This window comes from Artemia franciscana, chromosome 18 (assembly GCF_032884065.1).
Source record: "Artemia franciscana chromosome 18, ASM3288406v1, whole genome shotgun sequence".
NCBI lineage: Eukaryota > Metazoa > Arthropoda > Branchiopoda > Anostraca > Artemiidae > Artemia > Artemia franciscana.
The window spans coordinates 27,509,620-27,537,098 of NC_088880.1; the positions used below are offsets into that span (position 1 = coordinate 27,509,620).

At 34.2% G+C, this 27,479-nt stretch overlaps 1 protein-coding gene across 2 annotated transcripts; it reads left to right on the top strand.

Annotated features, from left to right (window-relative positions):
* The first annotated feature begins 835 nt into the window (after positions 1-835).
* Positions 836-25,557, top strand: LOC136038828 (serine/arginine-rich splicing factor 7-like). Of its 2 annotated transcripts, XR_010620315.1 has the most exons (6): positions 836-993; positions 6,530-6,683; positions 9,131-9,304; positions 19,225-19,548; positions 23,344-23,424; positions 25,312-25,425. XR_010620315.1 is itself a non-coding variant. In XM_065722236.1 (5 exons), exons 1-5 carry the CDS (start codon positions 948-950, stop codon positions 25,355-25,357), a joined length of 501 nt encoding a protein of 166 aa, XP_065578308.1. In that variant the 5' UTR covers positions 837-947; the 3' UTR covers positions 25,358-25,557. The 2 variants fall into 2 exon arrangements, 1 of the variants encoding a protein (XP_065578308.1); XM_065722236.1 differs by lacking the exon at positions 19,225-19,548 and having other exon boundaries at positions 837-993; positions 25,312-25,557.
* Positions 25,558-27,479: the final 1,922 nt, after the last annotated feature.

A 27,479-nucleotide genomic window follows, 5' to 3' on the forward strand; every position in this document is an offset into this window, starting at 1 on the left:
AACTGAAAAGATTAGTAACATCTACTATCTGGATGCAGAGGAACATTGAAGAACACATGTTTTAGATCAAGATCAGCAGAATGTTTTTTTTTTGTTATTTGATTGCTAAAAAACATCTTGGATTTTTCTAATAGACCAAGCTGAATATTTCACTACGGCGTTTATTGCTTAACAGTCAATGACTATACGTTAAGTTTCAATTGTCCATTCATTTCATATTAAAATTTTATCCCTTTAGGCTTACCCACAAGAAATATTGGGAACGAAATTCCGATCGTTCCATTTGGACTATGCGTGCATGAGCCATTGCAAGGATGCTTTCTTGCATTTTAAGAGGTAAATTAAATTAACATGGTTGGAAAAAGGGGTTTTGTTTCATCTATTTCTACTTTATATTCCATTAAATTATTTTTTTCAATGTCATAACAATGAATCGAAAAAATTTCACGGAATTCTTTAAGTATTGGTATTAGTCTATATTTCCTTAACTGTCGGTCATCTAAATGGGATAATTTGAACTGTGATATGAATTTAAATTCACTAATTTTCTAAATGAAGGTAAGTTAGTTGTAACTAAGTTGCGAAATTTTGTTAAAAAAAAAATCATATTTTGATGTTAAAAGCAATGAAGTCGGCAAATCTTTCAAAACACGATTAGTCTTCGACAAAGTCGGCTAATCTAACCTAACCTAACCTCCCTTTTTTCAATTCGAAAATCAACGAACTGGGTCGAGGCCCTCGGCCTCGACCTTCGACCAAGCTCGACCTTCGGCCTCGACCGAGTTAGTTAAGCAGTAGTGGCTAAGTTGATTCAATATACTTCGCCATCTATTATCTTTTATAATTGCCCGACTTTACTGTTTACATTATTCTTTTATCCGCCATTTTACGTCTTTGTATTCCAAATTTGAAATAGCTGTAATAATTAATACTGAAGAACTTCAATTATGGCGCGGGGCTATTCAGATGCAAAAATTTATGTTGGGGATCTTGGTAAGTAACTTACTTTATCGTCAGGTGTATTGACAGGGCTTGATGCTTTTAGATAGCCAGTAAGTCAGGCCTAGGCTAGCTGATGTGGAAGTTATTAAGGTAAATGTCTAGATAGCAGGAAATAAATATTCATAACACTCTCAATTCGGGGCTCTTTCTAACTATCCTATATTAATCTACCATAACAATTGCATCCAAACTCTAGGCTAATAGCCTACCAGAGCTGTTCCTATGCCTAGGGTTGATAGTAGGCCTACCTAGGGAAAAATTAATTACAATTTCGTCCTGTATCAAATATAAGCAAATAAACGCACCTTAAAGTGAAGAATTTGATCAGAGGCAATCCCACAGTCATGGCGCCCCTGTTCCTATGACAGCTATGGTGCCTAGGGTAGCTGACCTGGTTGATTCCTAGGAGTAGCTCTGGTCAGTACTAGCAATAAGATAAAATCTGGTCCACTTTAAGTTTAGTTATTTCCTTTTTTTTTAATTAAACCCAATTGAACCTTGAACAGTACAGATAGGGGTTTAATTCTAGTTTAGTACCTTATTGCTATCTCAGAAAAGGGTTAGGTTAGGAAATAAAACTTTCAGGGATGAGTCAACAGGCTAGAGTAGGCCTATAGGTCAATGTTCCTATTGGTAAAATTATAGTTAATTGACTTCTTGCTATCTCAAAAAGGTTTTAGGTTAGGAAAATGAAACTTCCAGGGATGAATCTACAGACTAATGTATGTCCTGGAAAGATAGACTATTTTGAAGCAACTACCTCCACTCCTTCTCCCTCTAAAGGTCTCTGGTCTTTAAAAATATGTGTATTATAAAAGTGAACCTTGCAAAATAGATTTTCTGCTTAGTTGAAGTACAACAAAATAGTTTTCAGCTTCATAACTTTGCTCTATTCCATTTTAGGGTAAGACAACCAGTACTGGGACACTTCAATCACTCTGCCTATTCTTGGACAGAATCTTTGGTTGGATTGCAACATGTCTAATACTGGGACAAAAGACAACATGTCTTTTGTCCCAGCATTGGACATGTTGTAATCCAATCAAAGCTTCTGTCCCAGAATAGGCAGAGTGATCAAAGTGTCCCAGTACTGGTTGTCTTACTCTGTAAGGTTTTAATGATATGCAAATACATTTCCTAAATTAAAAAAAAAAACATTGATATGTCTCAAAATTCTACTCAACCCCCTCCCAGCCCTCACTACCATAACAGTCATGGAAGACAATAAAGAGTTGGCTTGGAGGATGATGCAGCTTGTCATACCCAACCATCTCACACACTCTATCCAAAGTTGCTGTTGTGTGGTGGTGCCATATCTAAATTGCTGGAGAATGGTCCTTGAACCATACCTACCATGTGATCACTGTTACCAAGTGGGCTTAAATTGCATCTCTCCAGCACTCTCTAGTCCCTATGGTTTGTTGCTTGACCTTAGCACAGTGACCAGATCTATCACCATTATCAACTACAGAACATCACAGTTCTTGCAACTAATTTGCTCCAAAGTGCAAATTAATGTAATATTAGGAGTTGCATTTTCAGAACTAAAGGCAGAGAAAAAGCAACTAATAACTGAAACCAATACAACTAATAACTGAAACCAATACATGTAGACAAATTTCAGGGCCCTCTAGAGGGAGTAAAGGTGGGTACTTAATTTTTATAGTTTTTTTTTTTACATTACACAGCTCAGTACACTGTTAACCCATGTGAAGCATTTATGCCACACTTTTCACCTTTGGCAATTCCTGCTGACTGTCTGCATTGTCTGTATACCATGTGAAGCATTTTCCATGCTGTTTCTGAGTATACTAATCCCATTTTTTACTTTTTATTTATTTTGTACTAAATTTATTTATTCAACTATACTAATTTTAGTTTTTATACTAATTGTATAATTTCTATTCTTCTAATATTGTTTTTATTTTATGGTAATTGCATATTTCAACTGTCCTTTGTATATTTTTTATTTGGAGCAGTTAAAGGTACCCTTAAACTGACACATTATTCTTTAGTATTTGCCAGGAGAGAATAGTTCCCAAAAGTGCTAAATTTACTTTAAACAATCATAATAACTTAATTTTTTAAATGAGATAAGTAGTTACTGTCTTTATGATTGTTTTAAGGTATCATAATTTCCAGTAACCATTTTCTAGTAAGCAACCAGTTTTACTTAAAGGGCTGAGAATAAAATTTGTTAAGACAATAACTATATATTTGAAAAGAGATGCATTAAGTACTGTGGTCACCTTAAATCATGTTCAGTAATATTAAAACTAATATTTACTCTAACTAATAATGTTATTGTTGCTAAATATTCATGCTATTCTAAATGTTACTGAAACTAATAATAATGCTATTACCCAGTTGGCTTATAATACCAACTTAAGCCTATTAAAAAAATCCAGCAATCCTCTGTAGACTTATTAGGCTAGCATAGGTCTATATCTAGTCCTGTTTAGATAAAGTAAAGAATATAATATTAGGCTTTACAGTCCCTACCAGCAGTGCTCATTTCTGTTTCTTGGCCCTTCAGCCAATAAGTACAATGGGGGGGGGCTGGGGGACAACCATCCTGTGCTTTTGCACACCCTTCCTGTTTACCTTCCCCAGATTTATCCAGGTAATCATTTAGAGCTGGGTCAACTCTGGCTGAGCTTACAGAGTCATGCCACTAGCCCCTGTCACAAATTAAATAATTGGGTACAGCAGGATTCTAACCCTTGCCCCCCTAAGACAAAGGATCCTGAATCCAGTGCACCAATCCACTTGGCCAGGATGGCTTTAGATAGGCTTGTATATATTGCAGCTGCATCAATTCAGTATGTAGCAGAAATTTTATACATCTAATAATTTAGAACAGCCCTAGAGCTATATTCAGCTCATTCAAGGAGGTTGGGATATAACTGCAAGAGCAATGATTATTATGTTTAGAAAGAGAATAAGATTAGAAAGAGAAATAGGGGATCAAAATGTAATTTTTTTGGCTCTGACTTCTGCATCACAATGTAATTTTATATCAAATCTACTCCTTCCTTATTATTAAGGCTTAGGATATTAAACAAAAGAATCTGTCTTAACCTTGGTAAAAAAAAAACTTATTAATTTTAGTAAAAATAATAATAGGTTCCTTAATTTTGTTGTGAGTATACTTTATTTTGACTATATTTAAAAAACAACAAACACTTAAAAAAAATGTATTTTACTCATTTATGTTATTGAACCTATTGTAAATCAGTGCTTTGTTTCATTTGTTGGTTGTTTTTTTTTTTTGCAGTTATATATCACTAGTTGATATACTTCTCAATAGTGAGCAAAATAAATAGTTCCAGTGATTAAAGTAGGAATTTTTGGTAATTGTAGTGCGATTCCTTCTCTAAACTTTATACTACAATAAACTATCTGTTATTAATTCTTATATTCTGGGGAAAGGAGCCTCAAAACATTTTACTAGACTTCAAGATGAGCTGCATGCCTTTTCTTGAAAGTCTCATTTGCCAAACTCAATAAGTTTCTGAGTAAGTTAAAAAACTATTTATTTTTAACTAGTTGGTGGGGGCGCTTTTATGTATATACATACATGTATATATATATATATATATATATATATATATATATATATATATATATATGTTTTTAACTACGTATTCTTCACTGTCCCATTGTCTGTACATATAGATTGTCAGGTTTACCGACTCTTTAACACGCAACATATAGTTGTCCATGGGAAAAACAATCCGTATTCTATACCTCATTATTCTAATGATTGCCCTTGAGCTTTGTTGATGGTGATTGCTAATCAAACATTTTATGTGTCCCCATTGTCATTTATATGGCCCCCTGGCGTCCCTGTTGTAGTTGTGTCCTGATGATGTGTTTTTTTCTTTTTTAGTTTTTTTTCTTCTTTTGTATTAATGCTAAAGCCAAGGTTCGAACCTGGAACCTCTTGGACCTAGAACCTGGAACATGATGCTTTACCAACTCAGCTACTTTGGCTTGAATACCTTTTTTTTTAGTTTTTTAGCTTTTTTAGTTTTTTTTAGTATTTTCTTTTTAGTTTTTTTTTTTGTAGTCTATCTTTTTTAGTTTTTTTCTTCTTTTGTATTAATGCTAAAGCCAAGGTTCGAACCTGGAACCTCTTGGACCTAGAACCTGGAACATAATGCTTTACCAACTGAGCTGCTGTATTTGTATTTGTATTGGATTAATGACGCTTCTTGACTACTAAGGTCCCTGCTCATGATAGTACTGATTTTGTTCTAAAAGCAATATCCCTCATAGAGTACAATTGTGAAAAAGAGCAAGACATTTTCTAAGATTTCTAAGTAATTAGAGGTAATAGAACAAAATCCTAGCAAACATTTTGTAGCATCTTCACGAAGCTATGGCCTGATATTAAAAGCGTTGTCTTCTGCCAATGAATACTTACTTTTAAATAAAAATTTTCAATTTTAACTTGGGATTTTTGAGTTCCATCAGTTCATCTAATCACGGCCAGCTTGAAATTAGGAAGGGTTTGGAAAGAGATTTGCAAGTATACATCATTGCCCCTTCCCCTCTCAGGACACTGAATTCTTATGAAAATGAAATTTGTTCTTTTAGATAAGAAACAAATCCCAGAAATGGTTTTTATAGCCAAAATGACATTCAGAAAGGTAAATTTAATCACCTCCTTCCACACTTCTTCCACTCCTTTCACTACTTCACTCCTTCCATATATACACGACGTAAATAAAACGAGAACAAAAAATCAAGTTTGGCTAAGAATCAATTTGGGAGTCATGTTGCTAAAAGAGCTAGTTCATCTAATAAGCAGGGGGCCAGAAAAAAAGCCATCAGAGGGACTCATGTGAAAAGAAAAGGAAGAACAAAGTCATGTGAAAAGAAAAAAGTTTTGAGCTATTGTTATTAATATCACATTTTTGTTACAAACAACTACAAATAAAGAAGGACAAGATTAGCAATTAGTGAATATCATCTATTGCATAGATATACACAGTTATAAACCATGTATTGGGGGATTGTTATCAGAGCAGTATTCCTGAGGTTTAGGGTAAGGGCATATATGTTTTTTTTTTGGGGGGGGAGGGCACTAAAAATGCATCCACAATTTGTTTATATGCATTTTTGTTATGCTTTTATAATTCAGACTTTTTTTGGGGGGGGGGAGGGCAGACCTGTAACCCTCTGGATTTACTTTTGGTCATGGGTCTTAAGTGGATTTATGGTAACTATATCTGCCTTATGTGCAAATTTTTTATGGGGGATATACTTCTTTTTTTGGGGGGGCGGGGCTTTTGGGGCCTATTTATCCAATCTCAGGAAGTAATCCTCATTTCCCACATAAGCAGTTATGATCATTAAGTACAGCAAAACCAATGAGAAATGCTAGTCCATAAATAATTTCTTAGACTACACTGCTTTTCTATTTACAAAAAATTAAGAGAGAAAAACAGGTTTAATTAAAGCCACCTTTCTCTGTCAATTTTTGTTATTTCATGTCTTATTTGTTTTTTCATTTTTTTAGGAAACAATGCATCTAAAAGTGAATTGGAGGATGCTTTTTCATATTATGGAAGACTAAGGAATGTATGGGTTGCACGAAATCCTCCTGGATTTGCCTTTGTGGAATTTGATGACACAAGAGATGCTGAAGATGCTGTTAGAGGGCTGGATGGCAGGTCAGTTTGTTACTATCACATGCTTTTCATCAGCTTTAGAAATTGTATTTTAAAGTTTGCATAAACCTTGTATTTGGTCCATCGAAAAATTCAGACTAATTTTGAGGACGCTCCCTCCCTCTCCTGTCTATAATCATGCCAGGGGACAGTAGGTCATGCATGTGCCAATTCCTCATAGATTCCACAAGGGCAAACAATGTTTCCAGTTTCATTTTTCAAGTGTGTACCAACTCAAATTTTTTGCTAGAGCTTTTTGCTAAAAGCTTTTTTGCTTTTGTTATGGAGGAAACTCCCAAAACTCTATCCTCAGGTTATTGCTGTTCCTACTGTGGTTGTATTCAACTACAAGGGGCAATCTGATGCTTCAGTAAAATGGCATTTCCAGCTACAAATTTCTTTACATTTTACATTAATTTCCATATCTATTTTGACAAATCAAGGGGCGGGTGGAGGGGGATGTATTGCTTCTATGCTGTATTATCTTAGCTGAGAGCATATATTTTTTTAAATTTTTGCTTAGGAAAGTTTTAGACTTTTCAGCCATTCCAGTGAACTTTTTAAATACTCATTTAAGTCTATGCGTATGCTAGGCTGTTGTTGTGGATTGGGGAGGGGGGATTGAGATTTTTCGAAAGCGACTTTAACTTTAGATAATAATTATTGATATGTATATTTTTTTTTTTCACAGAATTTGTTTGGAGTGAGAAATCCTTTTGATTAAAAAAAAAGTTCTGTTTGTATGTAATTAGCATACCCTAGTATGTGAACATAGGTCTGTGTATATCATCTAAAACTAACAGTTTAAATTTAGCTAGAAAAGGGCAAATTTATGTTTCTCTTACCTATTTATTTGAAGTATTAGTCTTTGTTGAGGGCATTGTGCTGTCATTATCTATTGTAAATTTTACAAAAGTACCTGTTTTCATATTTATCTTACCGTGTATAACTTTGATCCTAATTTATTACTTTGGTACAGAGTCTGTTCAAGACATGTGAGCATTATTAAAATAATGGAAAGGCACCAGATCTATTTAATAAGTATTCATATCTGCACACATAGGATACCCTAGGGTACATAGGATACCCTCCTCATATCAGGAGTATTGCAAAATTGTGGCCTAAGATTTTTTTTTTTTTACTCATGATTCCTGCTAAAATAGAGGTGAAAAGAGTAAGTTTATGTAGACTTGCTCACAAGAATGTACACAGAGGGGGGGGGAGGAGCTTAAGGACAAAGCCCCCCAGAAGTCCTAAATTTTTCTGAATTTCTGGGAACATCTCATTTTAGTTATCAACTAATATTTTTTTTAGTCCCTCTTCCCTTCAGAAAGTTCATTGCTTGTGATCATTCTAGTAATAGTTACTAGAAAACTTGTGGCAGGGATCTTCTTAGTTAGGTTGTGTCCTATAAGTCCCATAAAGCCATGATTGAACTCCTTTAAAATAGTTTCAACAGTTTTAAACACAAGAAAATAAGTAAACTCAAAGACTAGCAACATCTCATGAAGTGATTGATCTTAATTATATCTGCACAAATTGGCGCCCCCCCCCCATGATTGATCTGAAGAGCCTTTCCCCTTTAAAAATAAAAGAAATGAACTGATAATTTGTTTTCCATTCCCTCTTCCCAGTAAAAATTCTTGATCTTAATGTTCAGGTTTAGACTTGTATACACCTGTGATTGTAGCATATTACCAACTGAGTCGGATTCTTAAATCACTCTTGACAAATCAAAGAGTTTGCAACCAAAGAAATGAAACCTTTATTTTTGAGTTGTAACTCCAGCTCTGATAGTCCAAAGTCCTCTAAATTATTTACGTCTAAATTTTAAGGGCCACAATTTCAAACAACATAATGATTAATTATTAATAAAACAAAAATAAATAAAATAATAATTGTTTAAATCATTAGAAATAATAAAACAATCTAAATAAGATATTAAATAGACAATAAATCTAAGAACAAAAATACACACTGATAAAAATTGAATAAGACTTTGTCATGGGCCCAACCAAGGCCCAAACAATTAGTATGGACCCAACCATTAATTAACCTAACCTGACTCATCTTTGTTTGCACAGTGTTATGCGAGGTCAAAATTGTTGTTGAACCATAACCACCCACAAGGCGCATAGCAAATACAATAAAAAACTTACAATATCTAAAATAGTTATCTTCATTTGTGTGAAATAATGTTTATTAAAAATCAGATGTAGCCCAAAAGTGCATAAAATTGGATAGCCACAAATACCTAAATAGAGTTTAGCAAGACGACAGCTATTAAAATGAATATGGCTCGCCATAACCAGCTTTAAACATATCCCTGGAATCACAAATAAATTTATGCTGGATGTTGCCAATGGATTTGGATGTGGGGACACTAGGCCATTTAATGTACTACGAGCAATAGGAATAGCACGATTAATATTACCATTGCCCTTTTGTAGAACAATATGCGGCCGCAGAGTTCGCGTAGAGCTGTCTAGTGGAAGACGTCGATCTGGACGAGGAGGTAATCGTAACATTCGTGACGAAAGATGCTATGATTGTGGAGAAAGAGGCCACTTTGCAAGAGACTGCAGAAAAGGAGGTGGAGGCGGAGGACGTAACAATAGAAGGAGGTGAGTTAAGATTTTTTGAAAGAAAAATAAAAATGGGAACGTATTTGCAAGAGTTAGATGGGTAACAAAAACAGTCAATAGCTGAAATATAGGTGTGAATTAGCTAAGAGGAATTTTCTTGCGCATTTGGTTACTGTGTACACTTCTTGTATGTTGAAAAGATATCAACCTTTCCGAAGAAAAACTGATTTGCGTTTGGTTTAATAGAAGTTAGTTAACTAACAAGTAAAAATGTTTTCTTTTTGGGTTTTATTTGCCAGAAGGTGAACTAAAAAAGTTTACCAGGCTATTGCAAATAGAACGGAAAATTTGGCAGAAAATTCTGCTATGACGTGAGCCGTACACGTTATTGGGAATACACCATCAGACCTAAGGAGGGGATGTCTGAAACAGTCAAAATAATGAAGTAGGTTGAAGTCATCTTGGCTAACAGGAAATCAACCTTTTTGTGAATATTTTACACCTCTTTCCTTTATAAGAAAAAAGGTAACGTGAGCATTAAAGATACAGTCACTGAGTGAGCTCTTTTAATAAACAGCTGCATAATTCAATCTGGAAAATTCTAAAGGACTCGTCGTATTTTGGAGGAGCCATGCCTTTTACCATAGAGGCAAGCATGAGCTGTCGAGTTCGAATTTCTTGCCAAAAATTCTTAGTAGATATCTAAGAACGAAGAATTCTAAATAATAGTTTCGTAGTCAAGTTTTCTGTTCACTAAGAATCTGTTCAGAAAAAAAAGTTCATAGTTCATTAAGAATTACCAAAAAAGGCCAAATCTGCTTTTTGGTATGAAATAAATTGAGCGAGGCTTTCAATTTCAGAGCTTTCTTGGTATTAATGGATAAGAAAAATTGGATGTGTTCCAATTCTAATCGTGATTAACTGTGAACTCGTATGAGAATATCAACAAATACATTCTTTATAATGTATACAGTTTTGATTGTTTGAAAACCAGTTTAAAGGTGAATTTCTCTGGAAAAGTCCAGCTTGTGGTGCATTTCCGAAAAAAAAAACTTATTTTTAACCCATCTTAATAGCAAAGTTAATAGGAATGTGGTAAAAGGGAAAGACAATTATACACAGACACACAAAACTTACAAATATTTTATGTTTTAACACTTCAGGGGGATGGGGTCGCAAAAGGATTTTTTCTGGGGGGGGGGGTACAAAAGAACTTTAAGAACGCATCAAAAATTTGTTTACATTCACTTTCGTTACATTTTTACGAGTCGGACAAACATGAGGGGGTGGGGGCAATCCCCTATTCCTCCTGGATGAGGTCTTGCTTAAGATGCTTTAACCTAGATATATAGGTGTTTTTGAACATGCTCATTATTTTGTGTTAAAATCTCTTCTCGGTATTGTTTTCAACTAATTTCTATTGCGTTTTTAGTTTCCTTCTCATTAAATACGTTTTTAAATAAATGGGCTACTTAGCCTGTTCTTTAGTTTATACTGGCCTGTTTTAAATTAAAGCCAAATGCAAGGGAAACACCAGTTTTCAACTGGAAAAGACTTCATTTTTTATGTTTGCGGTGTCCTAGTTGGCCTCTGTTCGATACTTTGTAGTCCCAACCTTGTCCAGTTGTTTGAAAATGATAGAACTGGAACTCAACTGTTCAGAACAAACCATTTCTGTAGGGCTCCCAATTTATGAAAATGTTTGGGAAAGTGCAAGGATTTTCGCTCCCTTTGCCTAAATCGCTAGAAATCTAACTCCTGATAAGTTTTCGTTCTCTTTGGTACTGGCAGTGAACGGCGTCATCCGAGATAAGATTTTCGTAAGAAGTTATTTTAGGAACTGCAGTTTATTATTAATTTATAGAAACAAAGGAAAAGCGTTGCTTCATAGAGGTAACACTAAATTCTAATAAAAAAACTTTGCGAAATAGTTAAAAATAATCAAAACAAATGGCACTCCTCCTAGTCTAATCTGGCTCTGTTTTTTTTTTAAGAACCAATAATAACTTTTTTATTGAATTCTTAACATTTATTTAGTTGTATATAGGTGGATTATTTCATATGTTGTAGTGTAATTTTGTAGATATCGCTTGAGTTTTGAATGCACTAGTATTTATTCTTTTCATTTAGAAACTTATTTTTTTTTATAGAATTTTAGGCTAAGAGACTTTGGGTTTTCAAGCTAAAAATTTGATGATTCATTCAATTCAGTAGTTTGTTTTAAATCAGCTTTCGAACTAGGAATTTTTCTAGATTAAAGCTCGTTATGGGCTTTTTATGCTAAGTTTTATGCTTCTAATTATTTGAGTTTTGAGTGTTTAACTCACTGTGACTGTATATTTTCAGTAATGAACGTTTATACTTTTTTTTTATTATTCTTTACTGAAGATTTTGGTGTTATTATTTTATTAATATCTACAGCAACGACTTTGTTGCTAACCCTACCAACTTGTCTAACAGATAAGACAGATTAAAAAAAAAATCTGTCACTAGACAGACTGAGTGGTCAAGGAGAAAACAGCTAATTTAAGTTATCAAATTAGAGGTTTAAGAAGATCCAGCGTCACTTGAGCCACTGATTGATGGCTTGACCCAACGTTTTCATTGAGATTTAATTCACAAATGTAAAATTTTTGCAAAGAAAATGCTACCTTTTCTATGGAAAGTCCAGCTGATCGTTAACGCGTCTACGCTTTCAAAAACCATATGTCTTTTCAGCTTTTTAGTATACTACTGGATACGACACTAGACCAGATTAGTGCCACTTATAGATTAGTGGGAATTATGCTGTTTTCACATCAGCTAAATAGGTCTTTCACACTTGCTCACTTGAGGTCCGTAAGCCCCATAAGCTCCATAACGTAACCTACTTAAGCTCCATAACATAAGCCAATTACAAAGTTGAAAAAATTCAACTTAACCTGCGTAATGTAACTAATTAAGAGGATAAGTGATTTGAATCCGCCATGGATGAATTAGAATATTGGATTATTTTTTTGTTAGAAAGAGAGGGTTTATTCATCAACAGTAAGCAACAAAACTTGAAGCAAAACTTGATTAGGTAAATAATTACCCCACTATGCCTAAGTATAAATCAACGTATGAAAAGTGACGACACTAAACACAAAAAAAAGAAACACAAAAAATCGAATAAAAAAATATTTGGTACCTCCCATTTTCAATCCACAAACCGAAAAAATCCAACAAAAATACTTTATATTGTATACTATTATACGATAATAGACTTTGTTATATCAAGCCCTTTTTTGTAAAATCCAAGGGACAAAATTATATTTGTTCCCTCATTACCTTCCATGTCTTTACATCTAAATATTGACTATAATACAAATCGTTCCTTCATTTTCATTTTTGAAAGTTAAATAAAGCAAGAAATCTTAAGCCCTTTATAAGTAAGCGAAAAGCTTTATCCCTTTATAGCGTAAGCCACTTAGCGTAGGTAACGTAGTGGTATTGTGAAACCGGGGTCAACCTTTCCATTTCTTTCTCAGTATCAGAAATTGTTTGTTTTTTATTTAAAGTACCAAGGATCCAAGGATATGAAAATACAAACTGTTGGACCCCTTGACCACTATAGCTGTACCCCCTTGACTGTTTCAGAATTATAGGTTTTAGACCAGTGCAGTATTTTGGTCATTATTGCCGCCTTAAACCATGATTAAATAAAAAAACAAGTTTTTTTTAACTGAAAGTAAGGAGCGACATTAAAACTTAATACGAACAGAAATTACTTCGTATATGAAAGGGGCTGCTTCCTCATTAACGCCCCGCTCTTTATGCTAAAGTTTGACTCATTCTCTCAACTCTTCTTTTTAAAACAGTAAAAACTTTAGCCTAAAGAGCGGAGCGTTGATGAGGAATCAACCCCTTTCATATACGAAGTAATTTCTGTTCGTTTTAAGTTTTAATGTCGCTCATTACTTTCAGTTAAAAAAAACTTGTTTTTTTTTTTTTTAATTTCTGAACGTTTTTGAATCATTGAATGTTTTGATTTTGGCTCTCCGCGGAGGAATAATTAAAACGAAATTTGTATTTTTTTTTTTTTTTTGGCTAAGTGGCTTTCTCATAGTTTTGATCGAATGATTTTGAGAAAAAAAGAGCGGGAGAGGAAGAAGCCTAGTTGCCCTCTGATTTTTTGGTTAATTAAAAAGGCAACTAGAACTTTTAATTTTTTACGAATCTTTTTATTTGTAAAATATATACGTAACTTATAAATTAGCTTACGTAAAGAACTTTTGTATTCTCATTTTTTTTATTACATGTATGAGGGGGTTCGCCCCCTCGTCAGTACCTCGCTCTTTACACTAAAGCTTAAATTTTGTCCCAATTCATTAAGAATGACCCCTGAATCACAAAAGCCATAGAATAAATAGTTGAAATTACTAAAAATACTTTTCGTAAAGAGCGAGGTATTAGGAGGAAGTGAGCCCCTCATATGGGTAATAATTTCTGTTCGTTTTAAGTTTTAATGCTGCTCCTTACTTCCAGCTGAAAAAAACTTTTCATATTTATTTTTTCATTGTTTTTCTTTTTATAATACTAGTAAATCCTTCACTCCCTTCATGGATGGTTCGCCCCCTCGTCAGTACCTCGCTCTTTACACTAAAGCTTAAATTTTGTCCCAATTCATTAAGAATGACCCCTGAATCACAAAAGCCATAGAATAAATAGTTGAAATTACTAAAAATACTTTTCGTAAAGAGCGAGGTATTAGGAGGAAGTGAGCCCCTCATATGGGTAATAATTTCTGTTCGTTTTAAGTTTTAATGCTGCTCCTTACTTCCAGCTGAAAAAAACTTTTCATATTTATTTTTTCATTGTTTTTCTTTTTATAATACTAGTAAATCCTTCACTCCCTTCATGGAGATTTTCTTCCCCCATGACAAATTCCTCGATGGAAAGTTCCCCCAGCATATCCCCCTCTTCTCAACCCACCCCCCCCCCCAACCAAAAAATCCTCATGAAAACGCCTGTGCACTTCCCAATAACCATTACTATATGTAAGCGCTGGTCAAAGTTTGTAACTTGTAGCCCCTCCCACGGGGACTGTGGGGGAGTAAGTTGTCCCCAAAGACAAGGGTACTAGAACTTTTCATTTCCGTTAGAATGAGCCCTCTCGGAACATTCTAGGAATACTGGGTCGATACGATCACCCCTGGAAAAAAACAAAAACAAAAAACAAATAAACAAACATAAACACGCATCCATGATCTGCCTTCTTGCAAAAAATGCAAAATTCCACATTTTTGTAGATAGGAGCTTGAAACTTCTACAGTAGGGTTCTCTGATACGCTGAATCTGATGGTGTGATTTTCGTTAAGATTCTATGACTTTTAGGGGGTGTTTCCCCCCTATTTTCTAAAATTACCTAAATTTCCTCAGACTCGTAACTTTTGATGGGTAAGACTAAACTTGATGAAACTTATATATTTAAAACCAGCATTAAAATGCGATTCTTTTGATGTAGCTATTGGTATCAAAATTCCATTTTTTAGAGCTTTGGTTAATATTGAGCCAGGTCGTTCCTTACTACAGTTCGTTACAACGAACTGTTTGAAAATGAATCAACAAACTAGTTAAATTTGTCTAGAGATTCAATCATGAATGATATGTTGAACTCCCAAAAACAAATACACCTTTAAAGAATAAGCTGCCTTGTCTTAAGCTGTTTGATGTCTGGTGTTTTTAGCTTATTTTGAACCATTTTTTTTTTTGGCTTGGTTCCAGTTACTATCAAAAACGGCACAACTTTTCCAGTAAAAATCAATTTCCCGATTTTTTCCTAATTTTATAAGATATACATGGTTCCATAAGTTTTTACTCAACTAAATCGGAAATTCTGATTTTATTTTTCACTGTCCTTGGTACTTTAGGGTGAAGTTGTACATATCAAACAGTTCGTGGTAACGAACTGTAGTAAGGAGCGACCCGGCTCAATAGTAACCAAAAAGAATCGCATTTTAATGCTGATTTTAAATATATAATTTTCATCGAGTTTAGTCTTACCCATCAAAAGTAACGAGCCTGAGAAAATTTGCTTTATTTTAGAAAATAGGGGGAAACACCCCCTAAAAGTCATAGAATCTTAACGAAAATCACACCATCAGATTCAGCGTATCAGAGAACCCTACTGTAGAAGTTTCAAGCTCCTATCTACAAAAATGTGGAATTTTATATTTTTTGCCAGAAGGCAGATCACGGATGCGTGTTTATTTGTTTGTTTGTTTTTTTTTTGTTTTTTTTTCCCAGGGGTGATCGTATCGACCCACTTGTCCTAGAATGTTGCGAGAGGGCTCATTCTAACGGAAATGAAAAGTTCTAGTGTCCTTTTTAAGTGACCAAAAAATTGGAGGGCACCTAGGCCTCCTCCCACGCTAATTATTTTACCAAAGTCAACGGATCAAAATTCTGAGATAGCCATTTTATTCAGCGTAGTCGAAAAACCTTATAACTATGTCTTTGGGGACGACTTACTCCCCCACAGTCCCCGTGGGAGGGGTTACAAGTTCAAAACTTCGACCAGTGCTTACATATAGTAATGGTTATTGGGAAGTGTACAGACGTTTTCAGGAGGATTTTTTTGGTTGGAGGCAGGGGTTGAGAAGAGGGGGATATGCTGGGGGAACTTTCCATCGAGGAATTTGTCACGGGGGAAGAAAATTTCCATGAAGGGAGCGCAGGATTTACTAGCATTACTTAAAAAAAAGAATGAAAAAATAAATATGAAAAAGTTTTTTTTTTCAGCTGGAAGTAAGCAGCAGCATTAAAACTTAAAACGAACAGAAATTATTACCCATGTGAGGGGCTCACCTCCTCCTAATACCTCTCTCTTTACGCTAAAGTATTTTTAGTAATTTCAACTATTTATTCTGCGGCTTTTGTGATTCAGGGGTCATTCTTAATGAATTGGGACAAAATTTAAGCTTTAGTGTAAAGAGCGAGGTACTGACGAGGGGGCGAATCCCCTCATATCTATATATATAAAAATAAGTTGTCTGTGTGTGGATCTGTGGATGGATCAGGTGACGTCATGTTTGTTCGCATATGACGTCTGAATTATTTCACACTAATACAAAAGAAGAAAAAAAACTAAAAAAGGTAAAAACTACAAAAAAAACTAAAAAGAAAAAAAAACTAAAAAAACTAAAAAACTAAAAAAAGGTAAAAATCTAATAACTAAAAAAAACTGAAAAAAATAAAAAAAGGCAAAAACTACAAAAAAATAAAAACTAATAAAAAACTAAAAAAGCTAAAAAACTAAAAAAAACTAAAAAAAAAACTAAAAAAAGGTAAAAAACTAAAAAAAACTAAAAACTAAAAAAGAAAAAAACTAAAAACAAGGAAAAAACTGAAAAATAAAAGAGAAAAAGAAAACTAAAAAAATATGAATAAATATATATAAAAATAAGTTGTTTGTGGGTTATGTCTGTCTGTCTGTCTGTCGAGTGACGTCGTGTTTGTCCGCATATGACGTCTGAATTATTTCACACTAATACAAAAGAAGAAAAAAAAACTAAAAAAGGTAAAAACTACAAAAAAAACTAAAAAGAAAAAAAACTAAAAAAGCTAAAAAACTAAAAAAAGGTAAAAAACTAAAAACTAAAAAAAAACTGAAAAAACTAAAAAAAGGCAAAAACTAAAAAAAAACTAAAAACTAATAAAAAAACTAAAAAAGCTAAAAAACTAAAAAAACTAAAAAAAGGTAAAAAAAAAAACTAAAAACTAAAAAAGAAAAAACTAAAAAAAAGGAAAAAACTGAAAAATAAGAGAAAAAGAAAACTAAAAAAATATTAATAAATATAAAAAATATAAATATAATATAAATTAGCAATCAACAAAGCACCAAGACCCGGGACACTCAAAGAGAAATCACAGACTGGAACACCGGGACACAAATGACGACCGGGACACAGGGAATATAAATGACGACCGGGACACAGGGACATAACTACAAAGGGGACGCCGGGGTGCACAGGGGGATATATAAATGACGATGGCGACTCAGGGAATGGTCGATTAGCAATCACCATCAACAAAGCTCAAGGGCAATCATTAGAATCATGAGGTATAGATCTGAATACGGATTGTTTTCCCATGGACCATTATATGTTGCATGTTCAAGAGTCGGTAAACCTGACAATCTATTTATATGCACAGACAATGGGACAGCAAAGAATGTTGTATATTCGCAAGTTTTACGTAGTTAAAAACATATATATATATATATATATATATATATATATATATATATATATATATATATATATATATATATATATATATATATATATATATATATATATATATATATATATATATCTATATTCACAGGTGGGACATAGGGACACAACTACAATGGCGCGTAACGACTTACGCGCGCGGGGGGGCTTGGGGGGGGGCGAAGCGCGCCCACCAACTAGGTGTTGGGGTGGCGCGAAGCGCCACCCCAACAGCTAGTATGTAATAAAACACGAGAATACTAAAGTTCTTTACGTAAGCTAATTTATAAGTTACGTATATCTTTTACTTATAAAAAGATTCGTAAAAAAATAAAAGTTCTAGTTGCCTTTTTAATTAATAGAAAATCGGAGGGCAACTAGGCTTCCTCTCCCGCTCTTTTTTTCTCAAAATCATTCGATCAAAATTATAAGAAAGCCATTTAGCCAAAAAAAAAAAAATATACAAATTTCGTATTAATTATTCCTCTGTGGAGAGCCAAAATCAAAACATGCATTGATTCAAAAACGTTCAGAAATTAAATAAAAAAAACAAGTTTTTTAAATGAAAGTAAGGAGCGACATTAAAACTTAAAACTAACAGAAATTACTCCGTATATGAAAGGGGCTTTTCCTTCTCAACGCCCCGTTCTTTATGGTAAAGTTTTTTACTGTTTTAAAATGTAGAGTTAAGAGAAAAAGTTAAACTTTAGCGTAAAGAGCGGGGCGTTGAGAAGGAAAAGCCCCTTTCATATACGGAGTAATTTCTGTTCGTTTTAAGTTTTAATGTCGCTCCTTACTTTCATTTAAAAATTTGTTTTTTTTTTCATTTAATTATAGCAGATAAAACGAACAAAATGAGTCATTGAAGATTCACAGATTTTAAAAGTTTTACATTTTGGCTGTTTTCGTCGAATAGATTTACGCCACCTGTATCGATGATAAAAGATGGCACGGGGCATATGTGTTAGAATACGGTAAAATTGAAATTATTATCTTTCCCTCCAGTATTGGCTTGAAAGTGAGTTATTATGAATAAATTAATTGTCTTCATTGATCACGGAAATTTGTCTAAGTTATATCAGTTAATCTGATAAATCTCATTTTTTTTTTTGCAAATCAGACAAATTTTATTATATTTTTAAGATGGTCATATTTTGTCAATATGATACAGTTCGTTTTTGTTGTTTGATAATACAATTTGAGACTAAGTAACGGGAAAAATAGTAACAAGTTTTTTTCACAATATATCTTTTTTAAGTATACATATTCGTTGGTGTGTAGTATGTACTCTTCATTTAATTAGCAACATAGCCTGATAAATGATTAGTGCTATAGCCTAATAAATGATGAGAGTTATCGACAATAGGTCCTCAATAATTTGCTTTAGAACAATATTATCTCCGCAATTTATATTTGGAAATCACTGGCATTTGATTTCTTTATTTATTTTATTGATTATTTCTTTTTTATTTTTTATAATAATTTTTTTTATGATTTATTTTTTTATTTTTATATATATTTTATTTTAATCAACTGAAAGAAAGAGTATAATCACTTTCAAAGGGAGTTTTAATTGGCCATGGTAGTGAATACGGTGGGGGGGGGGTCGCATCTTTTAACATACAATCTACGGCTACGTGTCCAAACTTCGTAAGTATCAAATAGGCTCTTCTGTAATTTTTTCTGTTATTGTCACATCTCTAACTGTTTTCGAAATTGTAGGGCTGTTAATCGGCTGTGTGGATCTTGAATCCTTCGTTTGAAAGTTGCAACGGGTGCTCCGTTGAGTTAAGCATCAGCAACACCTGGGTTTCACCGCCTTGCGTCACCCTCTTCGCCCTCCTGAGGGTTATTTTCTTCGGTTACATCCCTGCACGGCGCATGCGTCGCTTGTCTCTTCTCCGCAAAGGCTCTTCGATTAGTATAAGAAGTGAATTCATTACGCGACTGCGTCCATTCTCTGCTCGATGCACTCCAGTGCTGATCTGTCCTGTTCGCCTCGTTTGATCTCAACTTCTTCCCAAACAAAGGGGTGGAGTGGAATAAGTAGATAAAATATTTCATAAATTGTTGATGAAGTACCTTTCATATAAATCTAAACTTTAATTATATAATTGACAATTTTTTCTGCAAATTTAATTAAATGGTAGTACTGTGTACCTCTTTTCAAAATTAACTTGTTTGGTTGGCAACGGCTACTGACTTCCAACCTTGAAATCTATTCTGCAGTTTTGAGCCCGTTTGGAAGAAGACAGAAAAATGTAAAGATATATTAAAGTGAAAAAGGAAGAGCTGGGAAAAATTTCTTTGGTCTATGAGTGAGATGCTTTTCCACAAAATTAAAATTCTGATTATAAATTTGGTAGTTCATTGTGGGAGCGTAATATTATTGCTCTTTAAATTCTCAATCTTATTTTTATTTCACAATATTAAATCGTGATTGGTTCAGAAATTACTACACACAGATGGGGGATGGCGGGGAGCTGGAGGAATCTTGCCATCCTTTAGAAAATGGAGAAATTTCGGTGTATAAATGCTCTTTGTTTAATATGTGAGAAAAAGCTTACCCAGTTTCACGCATTAAAGCACAAGGTAATGAACCAGCTACCTGTGTCGAAAAACATGATTTTGACTTATAAAGTTTGTTCTAATTAGAATCTACAATAAGACAAAACCATTGCAAAGTGTGCACATTTCAGATTACTGGAAGGAGGTTAAAAACATAGTATTCGAATTAAATGAATGTAAATTGATTTGCTGTCTACCGAAACTGAAGAAGATTAACATGCACTTAACAAAAATCTAAAGGAGTGCGCTACCTAAACAGCACTCCATGTACACTTTTTTTTATTTTGTTTGGACAAACAACGTAGAATCTATTGGTTGGTCTTGCCATAGCTTCTAGATTTTGGATTAGAGATCCAAATATACAACAGAAAACTAAATGCCAACGCCTATTTTCCCGGAAACCTTCGTAAAACCATTTAACTTCCGATGTTTTGCACTGGAGACACAATTATTCCCTCTAAATGAAAATTGCATAATTAGAAAGTGTAGATTTTGTTTTTTCGATTAAATGGAGCAGAATTTTCTTTTAAAGTTCAGGAAAGGGCAGTCCCTAAAAATGTTGCGCCATGTCCGCTAGGAAAAGCGCTAAAAATCAACAACAAAAAATCATCGTTTGAGTAATTTGACCGCTTTGCGAGTGCCCTGTTACGCCACCCACTTTGACTGATAAGCTCGCAGACAAAAGGGAAGTAAACTTCGCTGTCTTTAAGTCAAACCACAAGGCTCTCTTAATTGCTAGTTCCCTAGAAGAATTCAGTAATGGGCCCTTCGCCTTTGCGGTGGTCAGCCGTTGAGGGTCTCAAAAGGATTTTAAGTTTCCATGTCACCTTAATAAATTGACAATTAGGGTGCGTTCTAGGGTCGACAAGACCCTACTAAAACAAAACTTCGCCCCAGCTGACCTCAATTGCTTGAATAATAGAAAAGTAAAAAATCAATAGTCATTTGATATGTAGTAAATCTATAATTATCATTATTGATGTTATTATCAGATTTAAACTGACTGAAAATATTACTAGAGTGAAGGAAGATAATATAGGTTAACCTTATGCTGGGTATCCTTAGAAGCTTAAAAAGTCCTTAGTTACTTAGCAACCATTCTCCTTGAATGTTGAATTTAAGTAGCTTATGCAGTAAATGTGAAGTTGCTGAGACTGACAGCCCGAAATGTGTCTGACACCAGAAAACGATAAGCTAAAAGTAATTGGTACTAAATAGCTTAAGAAGGGGTAATTTTCGGCAGGAATCAACCGATGGTTAATGTTTGAATTTTTATGGATAATTTTTTTTGTCAAATCTAACTTATTATTTTGGCTTAATTGTATTCGAGGTTCGATTTGGCAACACTGATGAAAATATGATATCAATCTTTAAACTTGAAAACACAGGATGAAAAGATCAACTGGTAAAAAAAGGAATCGATACTAACTGTATCGATACATTCCCAATGGATAATAGCTTCAAGTAAATTCTATAGTTAATGCTAAGTTTCTATGGGTTTACAACCTGGGTACACCCTTTATTTATAAGCAACCCTCTTTGACGGAGAAAAGAAGAATTGAGATTGGCTGCTTCATTTGACATTGGATATGCTACAAAAAAAATAAACCTTCTTGCAAATAAATAAATATTTTACAGATTGTCTGACACCTCACGTATATCTATATACCTACACATAAGCGATATATGGGGAAGGTGACAGGGGGAATTCATTTCCTAGGGCCTGAGGTACTCCTTTCAAGTAATTTCGGCAAGATCATGCTGTAACATCCCAAAATTTGAAAAATTTGTTTTGCAATTTGTTTTGTTTTAAAATTTTGCAATGTAAATTGTTGAAGCGCCATGTTTAATTCAAAAGGATATTTCAAAAGGATTGTTGAAGCGCCATGTTTAATTGTCATGTTTTCTTTTTTTTATTTGGAGGTACAAATGCATAATCCCCTTACAATTTTGGACCTTGCAATAGATGGGAATAAATCCCAGATCCTGTCTTGCCAAGCAGAGACTAATCTACTGTGTCACCCCAGGATTGTAAATTTTCAATATACTTTTAAACGACATTGCCCCAGAGTTGTTTAATTTCAATGTTTGTGGAGCAGAGTCTCATGTGAATGATGCATGTGAAAACGCTCTTGCCTTCTGATTTTCGCCCTAAATGAAACCCTTAAAAATTAGGGTAACAATGGTTTATCAATAACTAGCAGATTATGTCAATATGGTATTCGATAAGAAACTTCGCCCTTGGTTCCCTATATGTGCACCTGGGACAACACAGCGTTTACATAGAAACATTCCAGACCGATTACAGCCTGTGCGTTGTCGCAAAACAAAATGGGGCTATTTGGGCGAAAATTTTGTAAGTGGGCAAACCTGCTTATAAATTAATAATGTTGATCAGAAATATTCAATTCCACTGACAATCTGGATCGTAAAAAATGCCGTTCCCTCTCAATCGTACGAGTTAAGAATCTAGATTTTTAAATTCGAATTCAAAGGTGGATTTTGTAGATTTTGCTTTACGAGTTTAAATATTTGCTATTCTAAAATTTGACCAATCTGGCTCATTAAATTGTTTGTTCCAATGATAATTCTGAAACTCGTTTCAAGGGTATGGTCAGTTAGCGGAAAAGGCCTTAATCTGCAACAATTTGATTCTTTTTTATATGAATAAGGGTGATTGAATGACTTGAAAAAAGCCTATTAAAATGTGAAAAATTGTGGTGTGCTTTTTAGTAGGACTGGTGATTAGGAGCAAAGAATAAAGTGGTTTTGGAATGAGTAGGGAAAATGCGTACTGAAGTATTATTAGATATGTATAAATTATATAGCGAATTCTGATTTTGATATGTGTTTCTTAAACATGGATAAACCATCATAGAAAGAAAGGAAAATCATCAAGCTATAAGTACATTTTGAAAAATCAGAATGATAAACGAGTATGATCAAAGATGTTCCATACTACTCTTCATTGGCACAAGCTAGCTGAGGGAAGAGTTTAGCTTGTAGTGTAGCGGGATCGCTGCTTCTTTTTCTGTTGAAATAATTTATCTAAAGATTATAGATGGTTCTTTTTATACACTTTTTCAAAAGTTACAAAAATCTGTTCACATAGGGAAAATCGTCTTAAGTCCCAATAAATCATGGGAGATTATTGTACGTAGAAAACTGTTTCAAATATAACTTTGCTATCTCCTAAGGTCATAAACTTAGGTTTTTAAAATTCAAGTATGGATAATACTTTATTGACTAATATCCTTTTGAAATTAAATTCAGGTCTCCAAGCCGTTCCAGATCACGTGATCGTCGCTCTGAATCGCGAGATCGTTCAAGATCAGCTTCAAGAAACAGGAGCAGGTAGGAATTGAGTTTCTTCCATTTTCTTTCGTTTCCTTTTTCTTTCTTATTTTACTTTTTCCGTCTTAATTTTTGTTCTTCGATTTGTTAGTTTTCTCAATCTGTTTTGATTAATTTCAAAGCTTTTGCTGCAATTCACGAAAATTTAGTTGTGCGAGGGCAATTTCTTTTTCCGATTTTTCCTCTCAATAATTTGAATGGGAAAGTAATTATTTGAATTTTACATTATGTTTTTAACTTGTATTGTTGATACTTTGTTTTGAATTATATTAACTCGAGTTTATCCTTCGCCGTAATTATTTAAAAAATTTTATTCTGGAGTCTGAGCTTTTGGATTCTTATATACTGGAGGTCCAAGGTGACTGGTGTTGGCCGTTCGAGCGATCTTACTGAAGGTTGGTTTAGTCTTTCATAAATTAGTTTAGTTCTCACAATCTTTTCTTAAAATTTGATTTAAAATTTAGGTACTTTTGTCTTGGCAAAATGAAGGGCAACGATGGCAATGAAGGGGGGAAAATTAGCATGACTAGATGCCCACTTAATTGGACTATCTGTCTTGGCTTTTTCTACAATTAGCCATGACTTGACTTGCTCACAGCTATTCCATTTTTAATTCAGAAATCACTCGAGATCTTGTATCGCGAACATATGACAATAACCGGTTTTCATGGTTTCTATACCAGAAAATATTAGCTTTGGCTCGGTGGTAAACTACATTGTAGATATATTTTGATTAAATATTTGGTTGGTATTTTGGTTAGGTTAATTTAGATCGCGTAATATAATTCGATCTGGGCCGTCCCCCTTCCATAATTCTTTGTTGTAGTTTTCATAATTTTGTTGATAAAGTATTACATTTTCATCATATTTTGTTGTATTTCATTAGTTTTAACCAAACTTTATTTCTCGACAGAACTTAGTGTAGTGGCTGTAAGACACTAGTACCAAAATTTTTGTCATATTAAAAGAAAAATGGTGGAAATTATCAGACATAATATCTTTAATATAACGTGCAATCGAAGTAAAACCAAAATTAGGCCTTGGACATGATTTTTTCTGGGAAGGGGGATTGGGGAATGATGCTGGATTGGAATTTAGTAGTTTATGTTGTAGATGATTCGGTAACTATGCTGTTAGTCGGTAGGTTGATTTGTGAAATTTGGATTGATCCAAATTTTGGATGATGGCGTATTTGCTTTTCCACGTTTACTGGACTGCGCCCTTGGACAGCCTTGTGTCAGGCTCATGGACAGCCCTGAAGAGTATTATGTTATTATTTATGCTGAAAATAATTTATTTTCTAATAAATAAATGAATTTGAAAGCAAAAAAAAAGTAAAATGGTGTTTTCGATGAGAAAAAAAAAGATCTCTTCTCTTCCCTATGATCCATTTTTTATCCTCCTGCGCGTTTAAAATAGTCTAATATAAGTTTTTCTTCCAGAAATATAACTTAGAATATCCTGAATATTCTAATTTTTACCCTTTTACTTTAAGAAAAAAGTCGAACGTCGGGCCTAAACCCGTGGCCTTAGGATTGCGAGTCTTATGCCCTACGATCTGAGCGAGCTAGCCGTGCTTGTTATTGTGTTTTGCATCTTGGTCTATTAGTATTTACAAATAAATGGTTTTTTTTCTAGAGTTACCGATCCTTAGTAGTTCCGTAAGGTAAGCTATATACAAATAAATAATTCTACGAAACAATTATTTTGGAAAAGCAAGCTTTAGTATGTATGCTACAGATATGTTCCTACTTTAACTCTGCCTTTTTCTTACCTGTAAAGATATTTCATACTAATGTGAAAAAAAGGCAAAATTGTTTTAACATCAAAATGTTCAAAGGTGGAGTCAAACTATTATAATGGGCTCAATTACTACTTTCTTTTTAGGACTCCAGAAAGACGCCGTGAAGATAGGAGTCCACGTGAGGATTGAATGCGAGTATGCCAACACTTGCCGTGATATATAGAGTTAGTCTCAGCATTTCGGTAATTTTTACCAATCACGGAAGTATGATACCTATTGATTATGTCAGTCTTGTTTTATTTACTCATATTTTGTTGGACAATTATTTAAATGTATTTGAGTAAGAAATTTGTGAAAATTTAGAAAAATACACGGATACTTTTAGTGTAGCTATTGGTGGAAATTTTATCGTAAGAACATCAGTCAAAAGGAGCCATCTCAAATAAACTTTGCAGGAATTAAGAGTGAGGGAGTGAGACTTTCTCAACTTGGTGAGGGAGGCATGGTTCATAAATTCAAGGCATTTGGTCACAGAAAAGGTGCTGGATCTCAATCGCTTGTTATGGATAGTGAGAACTAGTGTCCTATTTGAAGATCCAGTCTCAATTGAGTGAGGGAGACGTGGTTCATAAATTCATGGCATCTGAACATAAAATCGGTGCTTACATCTCAATGAAAATTGAGAAATAGTTTCGTATTCGGGGATACGTCTAATTTGAATCCTCAACTCCTTGAGAGTTGAGGATTCCATGCTTAATTGGGTGGGAGAGGCGCGGTTTACAAATACACGACATTTGGAGACAGAAAAGGTGATTGTATCTCAATAAATTATAATGGAAAATGAGAAATAGTCCTACTTGGGGGTTGAATTACTTATGTGGCCTTTAAGGAGGAGGGAAAGAATTCCTAAATTATTCATAAGAAGATATTCATAAGAATATCTCGCTGCAGGAACTGCCGAGGCTAAGCCAAACTTAGGTAGAACTAAGAGCAAGTTTCCTACCTTTGGTTTTCTTGATTCAGTACCTATCTGACCTCTCTGTGTAGAGGGAGAGGGTGCTCCTAAACTCTTCATCATGACATCTATCGGATCGGTTTGTCTTATCCTACTCATAAATTGGAGGGAGATAAAAGTTGTGAAAGGAAGAAAAAAATTCGTAAAAGAGATAAGGATAAAACTGCAAGTAAAAAAATAGAAGAAAATGCGCAAATTTTTCGACGAGACCTCCGTCCGACCGTCTTCAGTGCAGAATAAAAATAAAACTAAAAAAGAAATAATATAGATAAAAGCCCTTGGCGGGGGCAATAACGGAAGTCTCGTGCAAGTTTTCAAGGAGGCATTTGAATTTAAAGCATTTCAGTCTGGATAACAATGGATACATGAAAAGAATCAAACTTTTATGCTTATTCAAAATTTATAAAATTCTTCAAGTTTAATGTTAGCCATTAAAAGTAACGAGCATGAGAAAATTTGCTCAATTTTTGGGTAGGGGCGAAACACCCCCAAAATATCAAGTGACCTTAATGAAAATCACACCATCAGATTCAGCATATAAGAAAACCCTTCTGTAGAGGTTTCAAGCTCCTATGTACAAAAAATGGGATTTTGCAGTCTTTCCCAGAAGCAAAATCACAGACGCGTGTTCATTTTTTTTTTCTCCAGGTGATCGTAGTGATTCAAAGTTTGGGAGGGGCTCATTGAATGTAAAATCAAAAGTTTTAGTGCTTCTTTTAAGTGACCAAAAATATTGGATAAGAATCCCTGATTTATCATATAGTTTAGAAAGTGAACTTCAGTGATGATGTAAAATAGGATTTTAAGAATTGACCGTGGAAAAATATAATTAACTTCTTTAAGGATCCCAAGGCTTTTGAAGACTTCATTTTGATGAGTTCAAGATATCGCTTGACAGAAAAATGCTCATCAATCAAGATGCCTAATGAATACCGTCTTAGCTAAGCAGTTGGCGCGCTAGTTTGGGAATCCTTTGTCCGAGGGGCAGGGGTCTTATTCCTGGTGTGGTTAGTTAACGATTTGAGACGGGGGTCAGTGGCTTGACTCTTTAAGCTCAGCCAGAGTTAATCCAGCTCTAAACGGGTACCTGGAGAAATGTGAGAAAGATAAGTACGAAGTGTGTGAGGAAGCACAGGATGGGTGCCCCCCCCCATTACACTTCCTGGCTGAAGGGCCACGAAATAGAGATCAGCACCGCCGCTTTGGACCCTAAGACTTTAGTGCCGTCATGCTTACTTTTCTTTTTACTTATGCCTAATGAATCGAACGCACCGATCTCTAGGCCTACTAAGGGAA